The sequence below is a fragment of the Cnephaeus nilssonii genome (assembly GCF_951640355.1).
Source record: "Cnephaeus nilssonii genome assembly, chromosome: X".
NCBI classification, from domain to species: domain Eukaryota; kingdom Metazoa; phylum Chordata; class Mammalia; order Chiroptera; family Vespertilionidae; genus Cnephaeus; species Cnephaeus nilssonii.
The window spans coordinates 8,367,768-8,384,082 of NC_137071.1; the positions used below are offsets into that span (position 1 = coordinate 8,367,768).

At 42.5% G+C, this 16,315-nt stretch overlaps 1 protein-coding gene across 2 annotated transcripts in view; it reads right to left on the reverse strand.

Moving 5' to 3' along the window:
- The window catches only part of SH3KBP1 (SH3 domain containing kinase binding protein 1), a 355,548-nt gene that overhangs the window by 286,566 nt on the left and 52,667 nt on the right, over positions 1-16,315 (reverse strand). The window contains exon 2 of one of the 2 annotated variants that reach the window (XM_079765733.1): positions 6,760-6,917. In XM_079765733.1, coding sequence (XP_079621859.1) covers positions 6,760-6,917 — 158 coding nt within the window. Of the gene's footprint in view, positions 1-6,759; positions 6,918-16,315 lie in introns of those variants that run through there. The other variant, XM_079765735.1, reaches the window with a different exon arrangement.

Below are 16,315 nucleotides of genomic sequence, written 5' to 3' on the forward strand. Positions count from 1 at the left end.
CGACAATCCAACATTGCATTTAATGTATCTCATTTGTGCTCACAGCCCCTGGTGCCGAGCACATAGCTGACATGCAGTGAGAGCTGTCTCATCGAGTCTAGCAGACACCGCACAGCCTACCACATCACCACCAGGCATTGTGAGCCAGAGGAAGCTCCACATGTTGTATTATATAACACACCTGGAAAAACTCCTGCTATCTTTTCAGAAGAGATGAGTATTTTGAAAACAATCTTCCATATAACTCAAAAAATGAATGGCCCTTGGGGCTGAATGTTTAAAATATATTTTATTGATTTTTTTTTACAGAGAGGAAGGGAGAGGGATAAAGAGTTAGAAACATCAATGAGAGAGAAACATCGATCAGCTGCCTCCTGCACACCCCTGCTGGGGATGTGCCCGTAACCAAGGTACATGCCCTTGACCGGAATTGAACCTGGGACCTTTCAGTCCGCAGGCCGACGCTCTATCCACTGAGCCAAACCGGTTAGGGCTGAATGGTTGTTTTTTTTTTAATTGAAATTTGACCCAAGAGATTCACTCAGGGTCTCTGAATATAGAATAGCAACTTGGAAATCTCTACTTTATGCCCACTCGTTGAAGTAAATTTGTGACTCTTTCTTAAATCATAAGCAGCAAAGTAACTGTGAGCTTTATCTCAGAGTGTTATATGTACGCAAAATCCTGACCTTTCACCTCACTGATTATAAAACAACAACCACACTCACCAATCACTTTCCACAAGTACAAAAAGGCTCTAGATATGCCAGAGAGATCGCAAACAAATGAAAGCTGAGGCAACGGGAAACCAAGCTGAAAATTGTTATGCTCAGCATAAGACGTGCATGCTCCAAGTAAGCCCACCTCAGTCTTCAAGGGGGCCTGTGTAAAATGCACAACACTTTTACCTAAGACACAGAGCACAGGCAGGGAGCACAGCTCACTTCCTCACAGTCACTGTCAGATCAACTGAAAGATCAATAAGCACATTCTTTTAACCCCTACCGCAGCTTCCTGCTTTTTTACACGCCCATTTGTGAGCTACAAGATGTCCAGGGCCTGTGTCCTTCTGCTGCACTTCACCAAAGACCCCTCCCAAAGCAGACACACACACACACACACACACACACACACACACACACACACACCAGCCCAAGCTATAGTTTCAAGACTTTTTTCTTTTTTTTTAAGACTTTTTTCTTTTTTAAATTTCTTTGGCTGGCCATTTAAAAATGTGTATCTGTGGATACATGTCAAAATCCAGAAAAAGGCAGCTTATCAATCTTTTACAGGACTAAAATACTCTGTTGCCTGGATGTGAGGATAAGATTCTGAAAGGAAGACACCAGCAATTCAATCCGACATTGGGCAAGTGAACCCTTGAGAAAGAGCCCACATCTGCCTTTAATATGCAGCTGTCTTTCCATTTTATGTGGCAGTTTCAGATGCCAGAAGGGGAGCCATGTTTTGTTAAAGTAAATGAGGATCTCATCCTAGCACCTCCTAGCTCTGGACCCCATATTATGTACATTGTAGTCTGTTCAGGAAAAAATATCCAAGACTTGGAAATTAGACAAAAAATGATGCTCATGTGACCTTTCGATCTCATTCTGATGCATTTTTGAATAAGCTCCCCCCAGGGCTCATCTGATTGTCTCTGGAAATGTAACTTGATTTACCTAACACTTGATTAGGACATTTTATAGGCCCATAAAAGTCAGAGGATAGTCCTGGCATGTGTGCCTCAGTTGGTTGGAGCATCGACCCTTGCATCAAAAGGTCACCGGTTTGATTCCAGTCAGGGCACATACCCAGATTGTGGGTTTGATCCCTGGTAAGGGCATGTATAGGAGGCAACCAATCAATGTTTCTCAGATAGCTCTCTCCCTCCTCTCTCCTTCTCCATTTTTCTCTCTAAAATCAATAAAACAAGCAAACAAAAACATATCCTCAGATAAGGATTAAAAATTTTGTTCTTAAAGTCAGAGGGTAACATGCAGGAAAACAATAAGGTATGTGGCTTTCTTTTTTTAAAAAATATTTTTTTATTATTTTTTACAGAGAGGAAGGGAGAGAGATAGAGAGTTAGAAACATCGATCAGCTGCCTCCTGCACACCCCCCACTGGGGATGCACCCGCAACCAAGGTACATGCCCTTGACCGGAATCGAACCTGGGACCCTTGAGTCCGCAGGCTGACGCTCTATCCACTGAGCCAAACCAGTTTTGGCAGGTATGTGGCTTTCTTTTTTCTTCTTCTTTTCTGGTAGAAATGATATAAGCCCGGAAGTTAAGATTTCATTGTCCTCTAAGACATGAAACTGCTTGGAATCTAATTTAGCAATCTTCTTTGAACATTCCTTTTTCCACTGCCATTTTAATCAGTTTTGTTATTCTGCTAGTTCTCTCATTAAATGAGTTCAGTAAAGTTTTGACACATGCGCTCTCCACCTGTGTGTTCTTAACAATTTAAGAATGAGTCTTTGATAGTTCCTTGGCCTGACGCTCAAATGGTGCCTGAGAGACTGAGTTCTCTGCTACAGGACCCTCTCACCCCTAACAGTCACACGCATAGGGCAGCCACGTGAAGACAACCAGATTCAGGCTGATTAGCTCAGTCAAATAGTATGGCATAAATGAGGCTCCAGCACAGGTGTGACACCTCCCCCATCCACAGAGGCGACAGCTTTAGACAAAGAAAAGCATACACTGAAAGTGAGTGAGGGCAGCAATCCCACTCTCATGTGTAAACAGTGCCTTTGTCCATAAGAAGATTTATACAAGAATGTTCAAAGCCTATATTCATAACATACCCAAACTGGAAACAACACAAATATGCATCAACAGGAGGATAGTTAAATACATTGTGGCATGCTCATAAAATGGGATCTATATACAGCAAGAAACCAAGCGCTGACATACACAACCACATTTTGTTGTGTAAAAGAAGTCAGATATAAAAGAGCACATATTGCATTATTCCATTTATATGAAATTCAAGTACAGGCAAAACTAATCTATGATGATGGATTACCGATGGGAAGGGGAATGACTGGGAAAAGGCATGATGGAACTTTATGGAGAGATAGAAATAGCATTGACCTGGATGACGGTTACAGAGGAACACACTTAGGGTAAAATTATCAAGCTGTACAATTATGACTTTAGCATTTTACTCTATGGAAATTTCACCTGAAAAAAATAAATAATTTTTTTAAAGAGAAGGGAGAAAGAAAAATGTATTCTTAAAGAAGTGGGTGGGGGGGTGAAGTAGAGAGAAGAAAGGGAAGTGGGATCTTAAAAGATTCTTCTTCCACATGTACAGTAAGTAAATTACATAAGAACTAACTAGATAAAAGAAAAAGAGGGATAAGCCTAGAAGACCACGAGGCCTAGTTGGGTATATGTATGTGTGCCAACAAATCTCAGCCCGAGAGCTACTGAAGCCCAGGCATCTTCTTAATCCTGGGGATGTCAGAATGGCTGGTATTTTTCTTTTGAGAAATTGAGACAATGGAGTTGAGAGTGGACACTGACTAAGGAGCCAATAAATGAATCAAGAAAACACTTCAGATAAGCTCTCTGACAGCGGTAACAATGGCATAAAGGCACACAAATAAGCAATGGATTCCACAAGATTACCCCCACTCAATCTGGGGACAAATTATTCTTAGCTAAATAAAGCATGTGGAAACCACTTTCAAAACTACGAACGTATGCCAATACGATTATGACTTAAAGATGTATTTTCAGCTTCTAGAATTCTCCACAGCAGTTTTCATTATTGTTACATTCCACTGCATCCACCTACTAGATTTTCAATAATAGGCCTAAAACATTCCCAGTGGGTGAAGATTTGCAGATAGACTCAGCCATCTGAAAGAATAGACGTTTCTTTTTCTGCCAAAAGTGACAGCCATAAAGAGGTACAGCTCTAGCCATTCCTGCCACACCCTTTCTGGCCTGGGAAGAAGGAGCATCTCCGAAGCGCATGACTTCCCCTCACTGGAAGTGCTCTAGCCTAGGTGAGATGACAAGTGATTGGGCAACAGCAAGGCACTTGGGCCAGAGGAGAGGGGAGAGTGCACACGTAGTAAGTGGCCAGCCACACACTGTCTCCTTTAATCCTCAGAGTGGCCTGATGTGATAGTCAGGCTCAAACAAGGGAGCAGAAGGCACGCTTGAATTAGGTAATCTGAGGCGGGATTAATAAAGAGACTTTTACAAAGTGGATAAGGTGCAGAGAAACTCCAAGGCAGAAGCCAGAGCTAGAAACAAGGGCTGCCCATGCCTGCAGGGCTGAGAAGAAAGGAATGTGGATGGTGATTGATGGAAGCATCTACCGTCTGGCCAAGGGACACAGCCAGACCAAAGGAACTCCAGGGCAAGGATCCAGGAGAATAACCCCTGTCCTGGCTAGCCTCCCTCCCTCCCTGCCATTTCCCACCAGCTTCTCTTTGACCAAAGCCCAAGGAAGCAATGGGGAAGCAGCCCACTGAGGTGGCATGAGGCCAAGAAGGGGGAGAAGGATGGAGGGAGGCCCCACTTTGACAGCCAGGAGCCCTTCTGTTCCCTAGTGCTCCATGAGCAAGCCTGCCTGGCTCTTCCTGCGCTGCCCTGCGCTGGTGCCCACTGCCCTGCACAAATGCTTACAGCAGGTACACTCGCCTTAAGCCCTGAGTGAAGTCTCCTTCCTAGAGTCCTCCTCTCTTTCCCACGGTCCTCCTCCCCTCCTTTTCAGGGTCCTCTTTTTTCCCCAGATCCTCCTTTCTCTTTCCCATGGTCCTCCATTGTCATTCTTCCTCCTTTGTCTTTACCCCAAGCTTTGTCCCTTTGATCTAGGAAAAACCCTCCTAGAATTTGGCTCACCTTCAAGGACAGTCCTTGTCCCCAAATTGGAGTTTTTGTTTGAAAGGGCAAAAGAATTCACCCCTGTTTACACAACAACAGTCAATCTATGGTGGCCCAAATGTAATACTTTCCTACTCTTAAAATGGGAGAGAGCTGCTTGGTTAAGCTGTAGTCCAATAAAAAAAAAACCTGTTTATATTCCCATAACTGTTAACAGAAAGCAAGATTTATCAGCATGTTACCAACAAAGCTCAAAGAAGGAAGAAGAGGAGGAGGAGGAGGAAGAGGAAGGAATGTTAGCAGGATCACACTACGGCAAGATCCTGAAGTAAGATTAAACTGGGTTCCTATTTGCTCTAGACTGGGGTTGGGTCCAAGGAGAGGACCCAGGGGTTGGAAGCTTGGGTCACACCACTGTTTTTCATTCAACAACCCCTTTCCATAAAACCGTCCCATAGAGCCCTCCAGGCTCTTTGAGGGGAGCACTTACATCTCTAGACCCACATTCCCCTCCCACCTGCCCCCACAGCCTCAGGTCTTAAGCAATGTCTGGTATCACCGAAACTACATCAGGAGCCCTGGGGATATCTGCACATAGCCCTTCCCACTGAGAACATTCCGGTGTTCTCCACTGTTACACGGAAGTTTATGGTACAGAGACTTTTTATAACCTCGTAGTATGTCCCACAGGGAACAGCCAGCCTCCAGGTCCCTTTTTTTGCCCAATTTCAACTTTTACAACTGTGCAGTATATCGTTTATTTTTTTAGGATTTTGTTATTTAAGTACAATTGGTATACAATATTATATTAGTTATATTAGTTCCAAGTGTACAATATAGTGATTTGACATTTTTATACCTAACAATGTGATCACCACACATTCTAGTAATCATCTGTCACCATGCAAACTTATCAGTCTCTTTGACTATATTCACCTTCACCTTTTTCACCCAGCCCCCTAGCCCCTCCCTCTTCTCTGGTAACAACCCCTTTTGTCTCTGTTTCTATGAGTCTGTTTTTGTTTTGTTTGTTCCGTGTTTTGTTTTTTTAGAGTCCTTAATATGAATGAGCTACAGTTTTTGTAATTACCGCTAGATGACTTTGGCAAAGGGCAAATTTTCAAAATCTTACTGAAAAAATAGATGTTATTCAATGCTGCATGGCCACAATGAGGGAAAGGAAAATAATATTGCTCCTTTCATAAAAGCAACATGAATACAAAGGTGGAAAAACAGTATAACTGGAATTCTGCATCTCATTTGATTGCTACTTAAGTAGTCAAAACTAGTTTCACCCCATTTTGAATGGAATGGAAAAGGGTAAAATCCCTTTAAATCAGCGATTTTCAACATTTTTTGTCTCATGACACACATAAACTAATTACTAAAATTTTGTGGCACACCAAAAAATATGTAATTTTTTTGCTGATCTGACAAAAAAATTGGTATAATTTTCATTCATTCATGCCAGGCAGCTATTGTATTAGCTGTTGCCATTTTTTTATTTGACAGGCTAAGGGAAAAGAGGTCAGTCAGTGCCCCTGACTAAATAGTCAGGTATTGCATGTTTTAAAAATTCTGGCAGCACACCGGTTGAAAATCACTGCTTTAAACCATCAAAGCAAATAAACAAGTACATAAATGAAACAGTTTAAAAGCTTTCTATTTTTCTAGCATTTTCTAAGTGACACACAATTTTGAAAGAGAACATTATGGCCTTCAGAAAGTGATTTCAAAACAGGTATTTCTAGCTATCTAGGCAAAGCTATTTGTGGTCTTCTTAATAGCACACAAGAGGTCCAGCTGTCAAGTTGTCCCCTTAAGAGCCCAGGAAATTCTTCCTCAGCCCACAGCTTTGGTCAGTAGAGCCCACACAGCAGACAGGAAAAGGGTTTCACTTTGTACTCACTCTTACAAAGTTGTCAGGGAACAAACCTCTCCTGCCATTGATCTGTCCCTCCCACCAGCCTCCATCTTCCTTCCTGATGTTGGTGATGATCTCACCCACGCTGATAGTCAGCTCATCGTCGTGCTGGGCCTGGTAGTCAAACTCCACTATGGCCTCCACTGAAAGAAAGGAACAAGGACAAAAAAGAGAGAGAGCACCTTAGATAGGGTGTTGGAGAAGTCTGAGGCTCAGCAGCCCTGGAAGGCCAGTCAAGTTATATTAAAGGGATTTCCCCTCTACCAATAATTAAAATAACAGGACCACACACAGGGAGGTGATTTTGGTTGAAGAAATCTTTGCTAAACCCTGTAGCACAGAAACCACAAAGTACTGGTCTGTGGTCAGGCCCAGGCTGAGTGGCCAGCAAGTCTCAGGACCAGCAGGGGCTTCAGAGGGGAAACTGCACAATGACAGAAGGCCAACGACATTTGTGCCCCCCCAGAGGGAGTCCAGCATCATTTCCTCAAGTGTGGAGATAGCAGATAACAGGTGTGAGTTTGGCTCTTGGGTGCCTCCTCCCTCTCCAAGGCTAAGGTTGTGGAAACTGTGGGCAATCATAGTTTCCACTCTATGCCCATCTCTCAGCAATGACACGCATAAAGACAGCTAATACAGAGGCCTCGTTGGCCAAAACAATGTTTCAGACAGCTAACAGTTGCAGCCACAACTGCCCTTTCAACAGATGGCTTCCCAGCCAGTAATACCACTTTAAATTGTTCTCCCAGTTGATGGTGAGTTTTTATAATTGGTAATGGGTGAAAGGAATGGATGATACAGATGGGTCATCTTGTTGACAAAGCACCAATGCAGATTAGCAGAGCTAACCAATCCAGAGGCTGGTTAATTTTTCCATAGATGGATTATACAAATTATCTAGACCAGTGATGGGCAACCTTTTGAGCTTGGTGTGTCAAACTTCGCCAAAAAACTGAGCATAACTCGGGTAGTGTGTCACTTTGAGGAAAAAACTAACTCCAAGACTCTAGTCGCAAATGTTTCATCCTCAGGAGCAGCAAATGTTTCATCCTCGGCATGCGGCCGCGTGTCATCAGAAATGGCTACGCGTGTCAGCTGACATGCGTGTCATAGGTTCGCCATCACTGATCTAGACTTTGGGCCTCACCTCACACCCATCTCTATCAGTCTCCTGTCCTTTTTATTTGCAGCTTAATATGAATGAATGAACGAACGAACGAACGAATGAATGAATGAATGAAGAGCAAATGAATGAATACAAGGGAAGGAAAAAATAGGTAAAACTCCAAGTGGTGAATCAGCAACTTAGAAATTACAGTAAAATAATGGAAAAGGGGAAAGTTAAATAAGCTCTCTAGGAAGCACATATACAAAAATGAACTCAAAATGTACTGCAGACCTAAATGTAAGAACTAAAACTGTAAAATTTTTATAAGAAAGCATAGTAGTGCCCTAATCAGTCTGGCTCAGTGGATAGAGCGTCGGTCTGTGGACTGAAGGGTCCCAGGCTCGATTCTGGTCAAGGGCATGTACCTTGGTTGCGGGCACATCCCCAGTGGGAGGTGTGCAGGAGGCAGCTGATCCATGTTTCTCTCTCATCGATGTTTCTAACTCTCTATCCCTCTCCCTTCCTCTCTATAAAAAAAAAGAAAAAAGAAAGAAAGAAAAGAAAAGCATAGTAGAAAATCTTAGTGATCTTGGGTTTAGCAAATATTTCTTCAATAGGAGACAAAAAAGCACAAACAACTTTTAAAAATCCAATAAATTGGGGTAGGTTTTTCAGGGAAAATGTTGGTAGGTAAGTGGGCTCCCCCTACCAAAGGGGCTTTGCATTTCCATTAGGGATAAATTCCCAAAGTGCTTCCGGATCAGAAGACCCTCCCCATCCAGACGGATGTGCTCATCTGTCCACTCATAATGTCAGCTAATCCAGACAGTTTATAAGCAACTAAAAGTGTAATTTCCTTCCCTAGATTATTTTCTCATTCTACAATTAGCTGGCCAACTCTGCTGTCAACAATCTGCCCAGGATCAAGTTGACTTGTGAATCACTCTCATCACTTATCAACAGAGCATAAACAAGGCAACCTTTCCAGATCAACATGACAAGTGCAAAGGCAGAAACACTCCAATTTCCTTATGCCATGCTCTGCTCCCCAACAGTTAAAAGGAGCCATAAGAACAACCTAAACCAGGTCAGTTAAAAAGCAGCCTTCTTTAAATTACCTAGACATGGATCTATTGAAGTTTTGCCTTCAGAACTAAGATTACAGAACTAAGTAAGTGCTATTTATGGAACAGACACTTTTCCTGCATTATCTCATTTAATCTTTACAACATTGTGATGCCCATCTTCCCATTAAAGAACCCAAAGCTCAGTAAAGCTTATTTGCTGAGCCAGTGCTCTCAAAAGTGGGATGCATTCACTACAGGGGTGAGTTGACACAATGAAAAAAAAACACACCACATTAGAACATCTATTCATTTTAATTTCAAAAAAAGAAAAACACAACTCTAATATTCAATTTGCACAATGACACTGGCTCCTTCATCCAGCCTTTAGGTCAGGCAGTCGGGCATGTTCCAAGGGCAGCTATTAGCTCCACGGGGTACCCCGCAGGGTTGTGAGGCCTCTTGATAAAGCCCCTTTGTGGCTATTACCCCTTTTAACTAAAATCACTCTCACTAATGGATGAGAGGCTTGAAAATATCTGTAAAAAGAAAGTAGGGACTGTAGACAACACTCAACATGTGACCAAACAGACAAGAAAATGGCAGCCATTTGGGGAGGTGAACACAAGGACAAGCCAATCGGATCTGACAGGGAGATGACCAAAACTCTAAATTATCAAGACCATTTGTAATATGGGTTGTTGTTTTTTCCCACCCTCGATACAGGTGTAAATTACCTAAGTAGAATAGCAAAGTATTGAGATTAGCAAGATATTTTAAACTATGTACCTGAACCATCAAGACAAATGTCTTCACTTTTTCACCAATGTTGAAAGATATGCATATTCAATCTTATGTTTTCCAAAAGGTCACTAAACCTAATAATAAATATCTAGCAGCTTCTTTTGGGCTTTTCTCAATCAACTAGTATAGTAATATATGCACCTAATCTATAAATAAATTCATATGTAGAGATAGTCAATTAATTATTTTGTTAATAACAGGTATTATTTTTTAAACAAGAAAGGGCTTGAGGGTGGAGGTGGCTGGGGAGAGGTCAATGGGGGAAAAAGGAGACATATGTAATACTGTATGTAATATTTTAAACAATAAAGAATTTTTTTTAAAAGCTGCAATGAAAAAAAAAAAAAGAAGAAGAAGAAGAAGAAAGGGCTTAGAACTCTGATCTAAGCTCCCCACAGCTGACCCCATTTGAGCACTTGGAGATGAAAGCTCATAGCTTTTCTGATGGGGACAGAAGAGCCTGGGAAGTGGAAAAGCAGCACGTGGGACCTGCCTTGGGGAGAAGAGGGGGGACAGGAAGGCAGCTAAGGAGAACTCTGGACAAGGGTTCAATCTGAACTTGAACCCTGTGTACATTGGAGGACTCAGAACCCCATCAACTTCCAGAACACAACCTTGCTTCTTCTTTCCTAAAGAGCAAGTTTCATTTTCTCCATTCTGTATGTGGGCTTCGCCAAGGCAAAACTGGAAGAGGACAACGAATCTGCTTCAAGAAGATGGTCACTAAGAAGTAAACAGCTGCTGCCTTTTGTTGCAAAGTGGAGAGAATACATCTGATCTTCCTTCACTCTCCCTCTTTCCATAAACCCAAGGTCACACCTTAATTGAGGCCTGCTATGAGTGAGGCTGGGGATTAGGGACTGGGAACTCTAGGATAAAACACAGCTGCCTAATTTTCCAGTCTTCCTAATAACTATTGAGCAGTCTTTCCTGATTTACTATTTCTTTAAACTCCCTGACACTTAAGTTATCATGAGCACCTTGACCGCCTTCTGGCCCCAGCTGGGCCCTGGCTACCTCTTATCACCCTCCTAGCTCCTCCAACCCCCAGGCTTCTCTGGCCTCTGGCATTGAGACATTTCCACATTGTGGTGGCTGAACTGAGTCTCAGGTTCCCAGTGAGCTTCTAAATGCCTTCTGGGTATGAATCATCCTTAGTTCTGTCATGGCCCCCATGGCATGTAATAGGTGCTCAATGAAGCTTTAATAAATCAACTGCTCAACTTGCATTTTATAATGGCAGATAGTTCTCTGCCCAATAAAAATGCTACTAAAATGCCAAGTGTCAATCACATTTTTGCAAATTGAGTCAGATTCTTCAGTGCACTAAGGGAGCTTGCTATTTAAAGGATCCTGTGGTTAATTCTTTTGTAACATGAATAATCACTTCCTGCTTTACCTTTCCTGTCAAGATGAATTTTTGCATATCAGCTTTGTCTAAGAGGAGGAAGCCTATGTATGGCCCATAAATCATGAGGCTATGTCTCTCCTAAGGGCTCTTTTTTGTATCTCTTGCAAGCTTCTAACAGGTCCGGGGCTTTGCTGTCCACTATATGTGGCTATTAAATACTTGAAGTTTGCCTAGTCCAAATCAAGATGTGTTGTGAAATACACAGCAAGTTGAAAGACATATTGGGGGGGGGGGGGAAGAATGTAAAATATCTCATTAATTTTTATATTGATTGCATGTTGAAATGATAATATTTTACATATGCAAGTCAAATATTCAAGTGAATTTCACTTGTTTCTATTTACTTTATGAATGTGGCTACTAAAACATTTGAAATTATTCATGTGGCTGTATTATATTTCTTTTTGCGTGTCAATGTGTGTGCAAGGGAAGGGAGTGGAGATTTAACTATTCACATATCAACTGCTTGATGGTGTTTATAGTTACAATTAATCTAAGTCATCCCATACTGTATTATATTAATATTGGACTGAGATGGTTCAGGATAATACTTGGCAAACAGGAGATCAAGGCCTTTCATTGCACAAACACACTCAAAATCTTCACGAGAGCCCATGAGAAAGTCTGTGTCCCCCAAACCCATTTCCTTGGCTGCAGGTATCTGTGGCAAGGATAAAGCATTACCTGCGATTTTTTTAATGGTACCCCTTGGGCAATTACCTCTGGGAGTGAGCACAAAATTAAAACATTAAGCTAAACAGAATATATCAGAGGTATAATTAGGGCAACAGTAAACAAAATCCCATATTTAAAGACACCATAAATTATAAAACTTAAGAACGTCTCTTTTTCAGAAAAATATCACCCTCCAGCTGCTTGCCGTGCCAGAAGCCAGCCTCCACAAGTTTTCTACATGTATTGTCAATGCAAAAGCCAAAGCCACAGTTAACCAGTGTGTGCAAAGAGACGGAGCCAGAGGAGATAAGAGATCTGCTTCCGAGAGGCAGAACACTTCAACCACCCCCATTTATGACCTCTGACCTCCAACCTCTACCTTCAAACTTGCTGAAATGTCTCCTCCCCACAAAGGTGAAATGGGTGGTTTTGAACTGTTGGTTGGCTAAGCCAGCTGCCAAGCTCTTCTTAGGCAAACTTCTCATGGTGGTTCTGAGGCCCTGCTGGGTGACCTGGCCCCTCCCTGCCTCTGAGCGGTACTTCCTCTCTCCTACGGCTCTTGGTGCTGTTTGTGGCGGCTCAACCCAGTCAGACTGTAAGCTCCATCTGGTACAAGCTCATATCTTTTTCAGGATCCCACCCCCCTTGCCTGGCATCACGTCTGGCTCCATAAATATTTGAATAAACTGGAAAGCATGAAGGAGAATGAAAGTTGCCGATTAATTTCCTCGATCTATGCATATGTACAGATCATGTTGCAAGCCTCACAGTATAGTTTGGAGCTTTAAAAATTTCAGAAGTATACATGTTGCATACAAATTGCTTTTACACTTATTTCATTTTGTGAATTTTTAAAGGATAGATTTCTAATGTTAATGTTTTGGTTCCAGTCCTCTGAAGACAGCATATAAAAATCAGGAGGAATTTTTCGCCAAAAAAGATTTCACCAAGAAAGATCATGATTGCTGATAGAGATAGGAAGAACATTAGTTAACCTTGTCAAATCCTTTTTAAAATTTTACAGATGAAGAACTGGGGCCTGGAAGGTTCCCTGGATGAGGCTTAGAGAGAGTGAAAGCTAAGCAATGGTAGCATCAAGACTAGGACTAAGCTCTCCCAAATGACAGTCCAGGTGAGATAAGAGAACATCTAAAATGAAAAGGAAGAAAAACTGAGACCAGTGAGATACAGATTTCCCTGCCATTTGGGGTTTTTTTTCTTTCAGACATAACATAGTTTCCAAACTACCCAGAAAAAATTACACCAGTCAGGAACACATAATAACCTATAGTATTCAAATCTAAAGAGAGATAAAACAGATCAGTGGTTACCTAGGGGTGGGGTGGGGATGGAGACTGACTGTAAATGGATATTAGAGATCTTCAGGAGGTGATGGCAATGTTCTAAAATTGCATTGTAGTGAGAGTTTCACAATGCTAAAAATTTGCTAAAATCATTGAATTGTACATTTTAAATTGGTAGAATTTTATACATCAATATAGATTTTTTTAAAATAAAAATTCTATGTGATATCTATTTCAGAATATATGCCAACATTTGCTTATTGAGGTGGTTGACTGTGTTGGTGTTCCAAAGAGAGACCATTCCCCATTCAGGGAGGGGCACCATTTGAGGGAATGTTCCCTGCCCCATGAGATACAGTCTGCTGGGACCATCAAAACGCCCTGCCCTCTGCTAGCACAGAACTCAACTATATCTCCCATCAGCACACACGACTACTCGAGGAAGGTGAAATGTCTGCAGCAGCTATCCCCACGGGGCTCCCAGGAGAGCTGTTGATCCCTGGGGCTGTGTGGTTGCCATCTTTCCCCCAACCTGACCCTCCAGCTTTCCCTTCCACCCTGTAAACCAGCCCACAGCCTTCTAGCAAGTCCTCTTCCTTATTTTAGTTAAAGGAGAGTTGATTTCTGTTGCTTGCAACCAGAGAACCCTAATGGATACATTCATGCACCAACTTTTTAAAAAAACAGATTTTCCCTACACAGGTCTGTAGAACACCCAGTTCTCAACATCCCATCCTTCCCCAGTAATGTTAGGGCTGAGTGTTTGGGGACCTGAGCTTCCCAGGTCCTGCGGGCACCTTCAAGTCCAACAAAGCTGACTGTCACACCATGCTCTCCTTTGGTGTCTTCACAAACATACCAAATGGCACCAGACCAACAAGGGGGCCATTCCTCAGGCCTGAATCCGTTAGAAACGGAAATCAGCTTCTCCAAGGAAGACAAGCTCAGAACACAGACCCCAGTGAACAGAGAGGCACTGCACCTGAACTCTCTCCCTGGGCAGGAGGCAGAAATGACTTCTTTCAGGGCTAAATGATGTCTGTAGGAGGCCTGGTAACAGCTCCCAGAAATGGGCATCATCAGGGAAAGGGGGAAAGAGATAATCAAGAAAGAAGAGAAATAACAAACCCAGCTGTGATAGAGGTTAAAAAAAAAAAAAAAAAAAAAGGCCCACCACTGACTGCCTCAGACAGCACAAAGGACGTTCCTGTCATACTGCTTTCTAGAATAGCCCAAGGAACCTGGGCCTTCTAGCCCATCTCTCCCCTCTTATCACCTCTGTCTATGCAGCTTTATGGAGGACACAAGGTATAGGATAAGGAACACAGACTTTGAAGCCTGGTAGGCCTGGCAGTGAATTCTAACTTAAACATTTACTAGCTGTGTGACATGGGGCCAGATACCTTGTTTGAGTTCATTTTCTTAGAATCAGGAGACGATCTACCAAGTGGGTTATTGCAAAGATGAGGGATGATGCCTATAAACTCCTCTACATGGAAGCTGCTCCATAAATGACAGCCACTAGTCTTACAGGCATTTATGCTGTGCTGTAAGGGTTTCCCCGTGCCTGCCCTCCCTATCCGCCCCTTGGAATGGAAACCTTTAAAGAAAAGATCTAAGCATTCCCTCCCCGTCGCCTGGCGTCTGGCACATAGTAGGGGCTCAATAAATGTTAGTGATTGAGTGCCTGTCCTGAGAAAGTATCCCCAAAACATAGCTTATCACTTAGCACAGTGAAATGCAGTTCAAATGTAAGACTGGTTGTTCGACTTGAAGCCTAGGGAAAGTCAAAGGTCAGCATGACCAGTTAGTCACAAAACAAGTATGGTCCACAGGTCCAAGCCGCTCAAGTGCTATTGCAATCAGCCTTGACTCTATTATCACCTCTACCACAACCACTGGCCCTGACAGCAGAGGGGCATTCTCAAAGATGAGGACGTGATGCAGGGCCATGGCTACGTCATCTGCTCCCTCAATGGGGAAGTGCTTCACAAAGCCTGGGGCTTGAGTCCCTCAAAGCCTGCATTTAGAAGCCTTTGCCTCACCAGGGCCTCACCCAAGGAGCCAGAAACAATGCGTTATTAAATACTTCCTGACTAAAATTAACCCCTGCAAACCTAATGCACAGCTCTTTTTAAAATGTACATTAGATAGACTGGATGAAAATAGCCTGGCCAGAAGACTTTTTAAAAAAAAAATACATTTTTATTGATTTCAGAGAGGAAGGGAGGAGAGAGAGAGAGAAACATCAATGATGAGAGAGAATCACTGATTGACTGCCTCCTGCACACCCTATACCGGGGATGAAACCTGCAACCCCAAGCCCAGCATATGCCCTTGACCGGAATCGAACCCAGGCCGACACTCTATCCGCTGAGCCAAACCAGCTAGGGCCAGAAGAAGACTTTTTCAATGAGAAAGAAAGCACAGAGAAATTGTAAGAGTGAGTACAAAGTAATGAAATGGCTTGAGGATAAAAATGGCATTCTTTTTCCTCACTTTATAATGATAGCCTGGCTCTCAGACTCAAAGATAGGAACCTAAGTTAGCAGGTGATCCCCATTCAGTGAGAAGATCCAAAACATTTTAGGCCAACCAAACTTTAAAAGGGAAGAAGAAATGGTTAAATATCTGCTTATACTCTGTATTAGTTTAATTAGAGGTTATGTGAAGTAAAATAATTAGGAGACATTGCACACACACACACACACACACACACACACACACACCCCTCACTTCATGAATCAGTTTTATTTGACAGATATTACATGGATAGTTAAAACACATTTGATTATGAATAAGGTATCTAAAGGTTTGCTTTTACACAAAATTAACTCACAAAGCCCTATAGCACAACAAACTTTGTAAAGATAGTAACAGAACACAGCTTTGGCTTTCCTCGAGGATAGTATGGGGTGTGGATGGGAACTGGCTTTAGCGTTGGACATGAAAGAAAGAAGGCAAACACCTTGCTGTTGATTTCAGTGTAGCTAAGCTGAATCAGCTGTAAGAGGCAAGAATGCTTAGAAAAGTGGGGAACCAGGTCAAAAGGAGGGAAGTGAAGAACAATTCCACAGAAAACCATGATCAGTCTGCCCAGTGGGGATGGGGGGGGGAGGGATGTGGTGGTGAGGGCTGAGTCACTGCATGGCCTTCGGTTAACAAGAAACTGTCC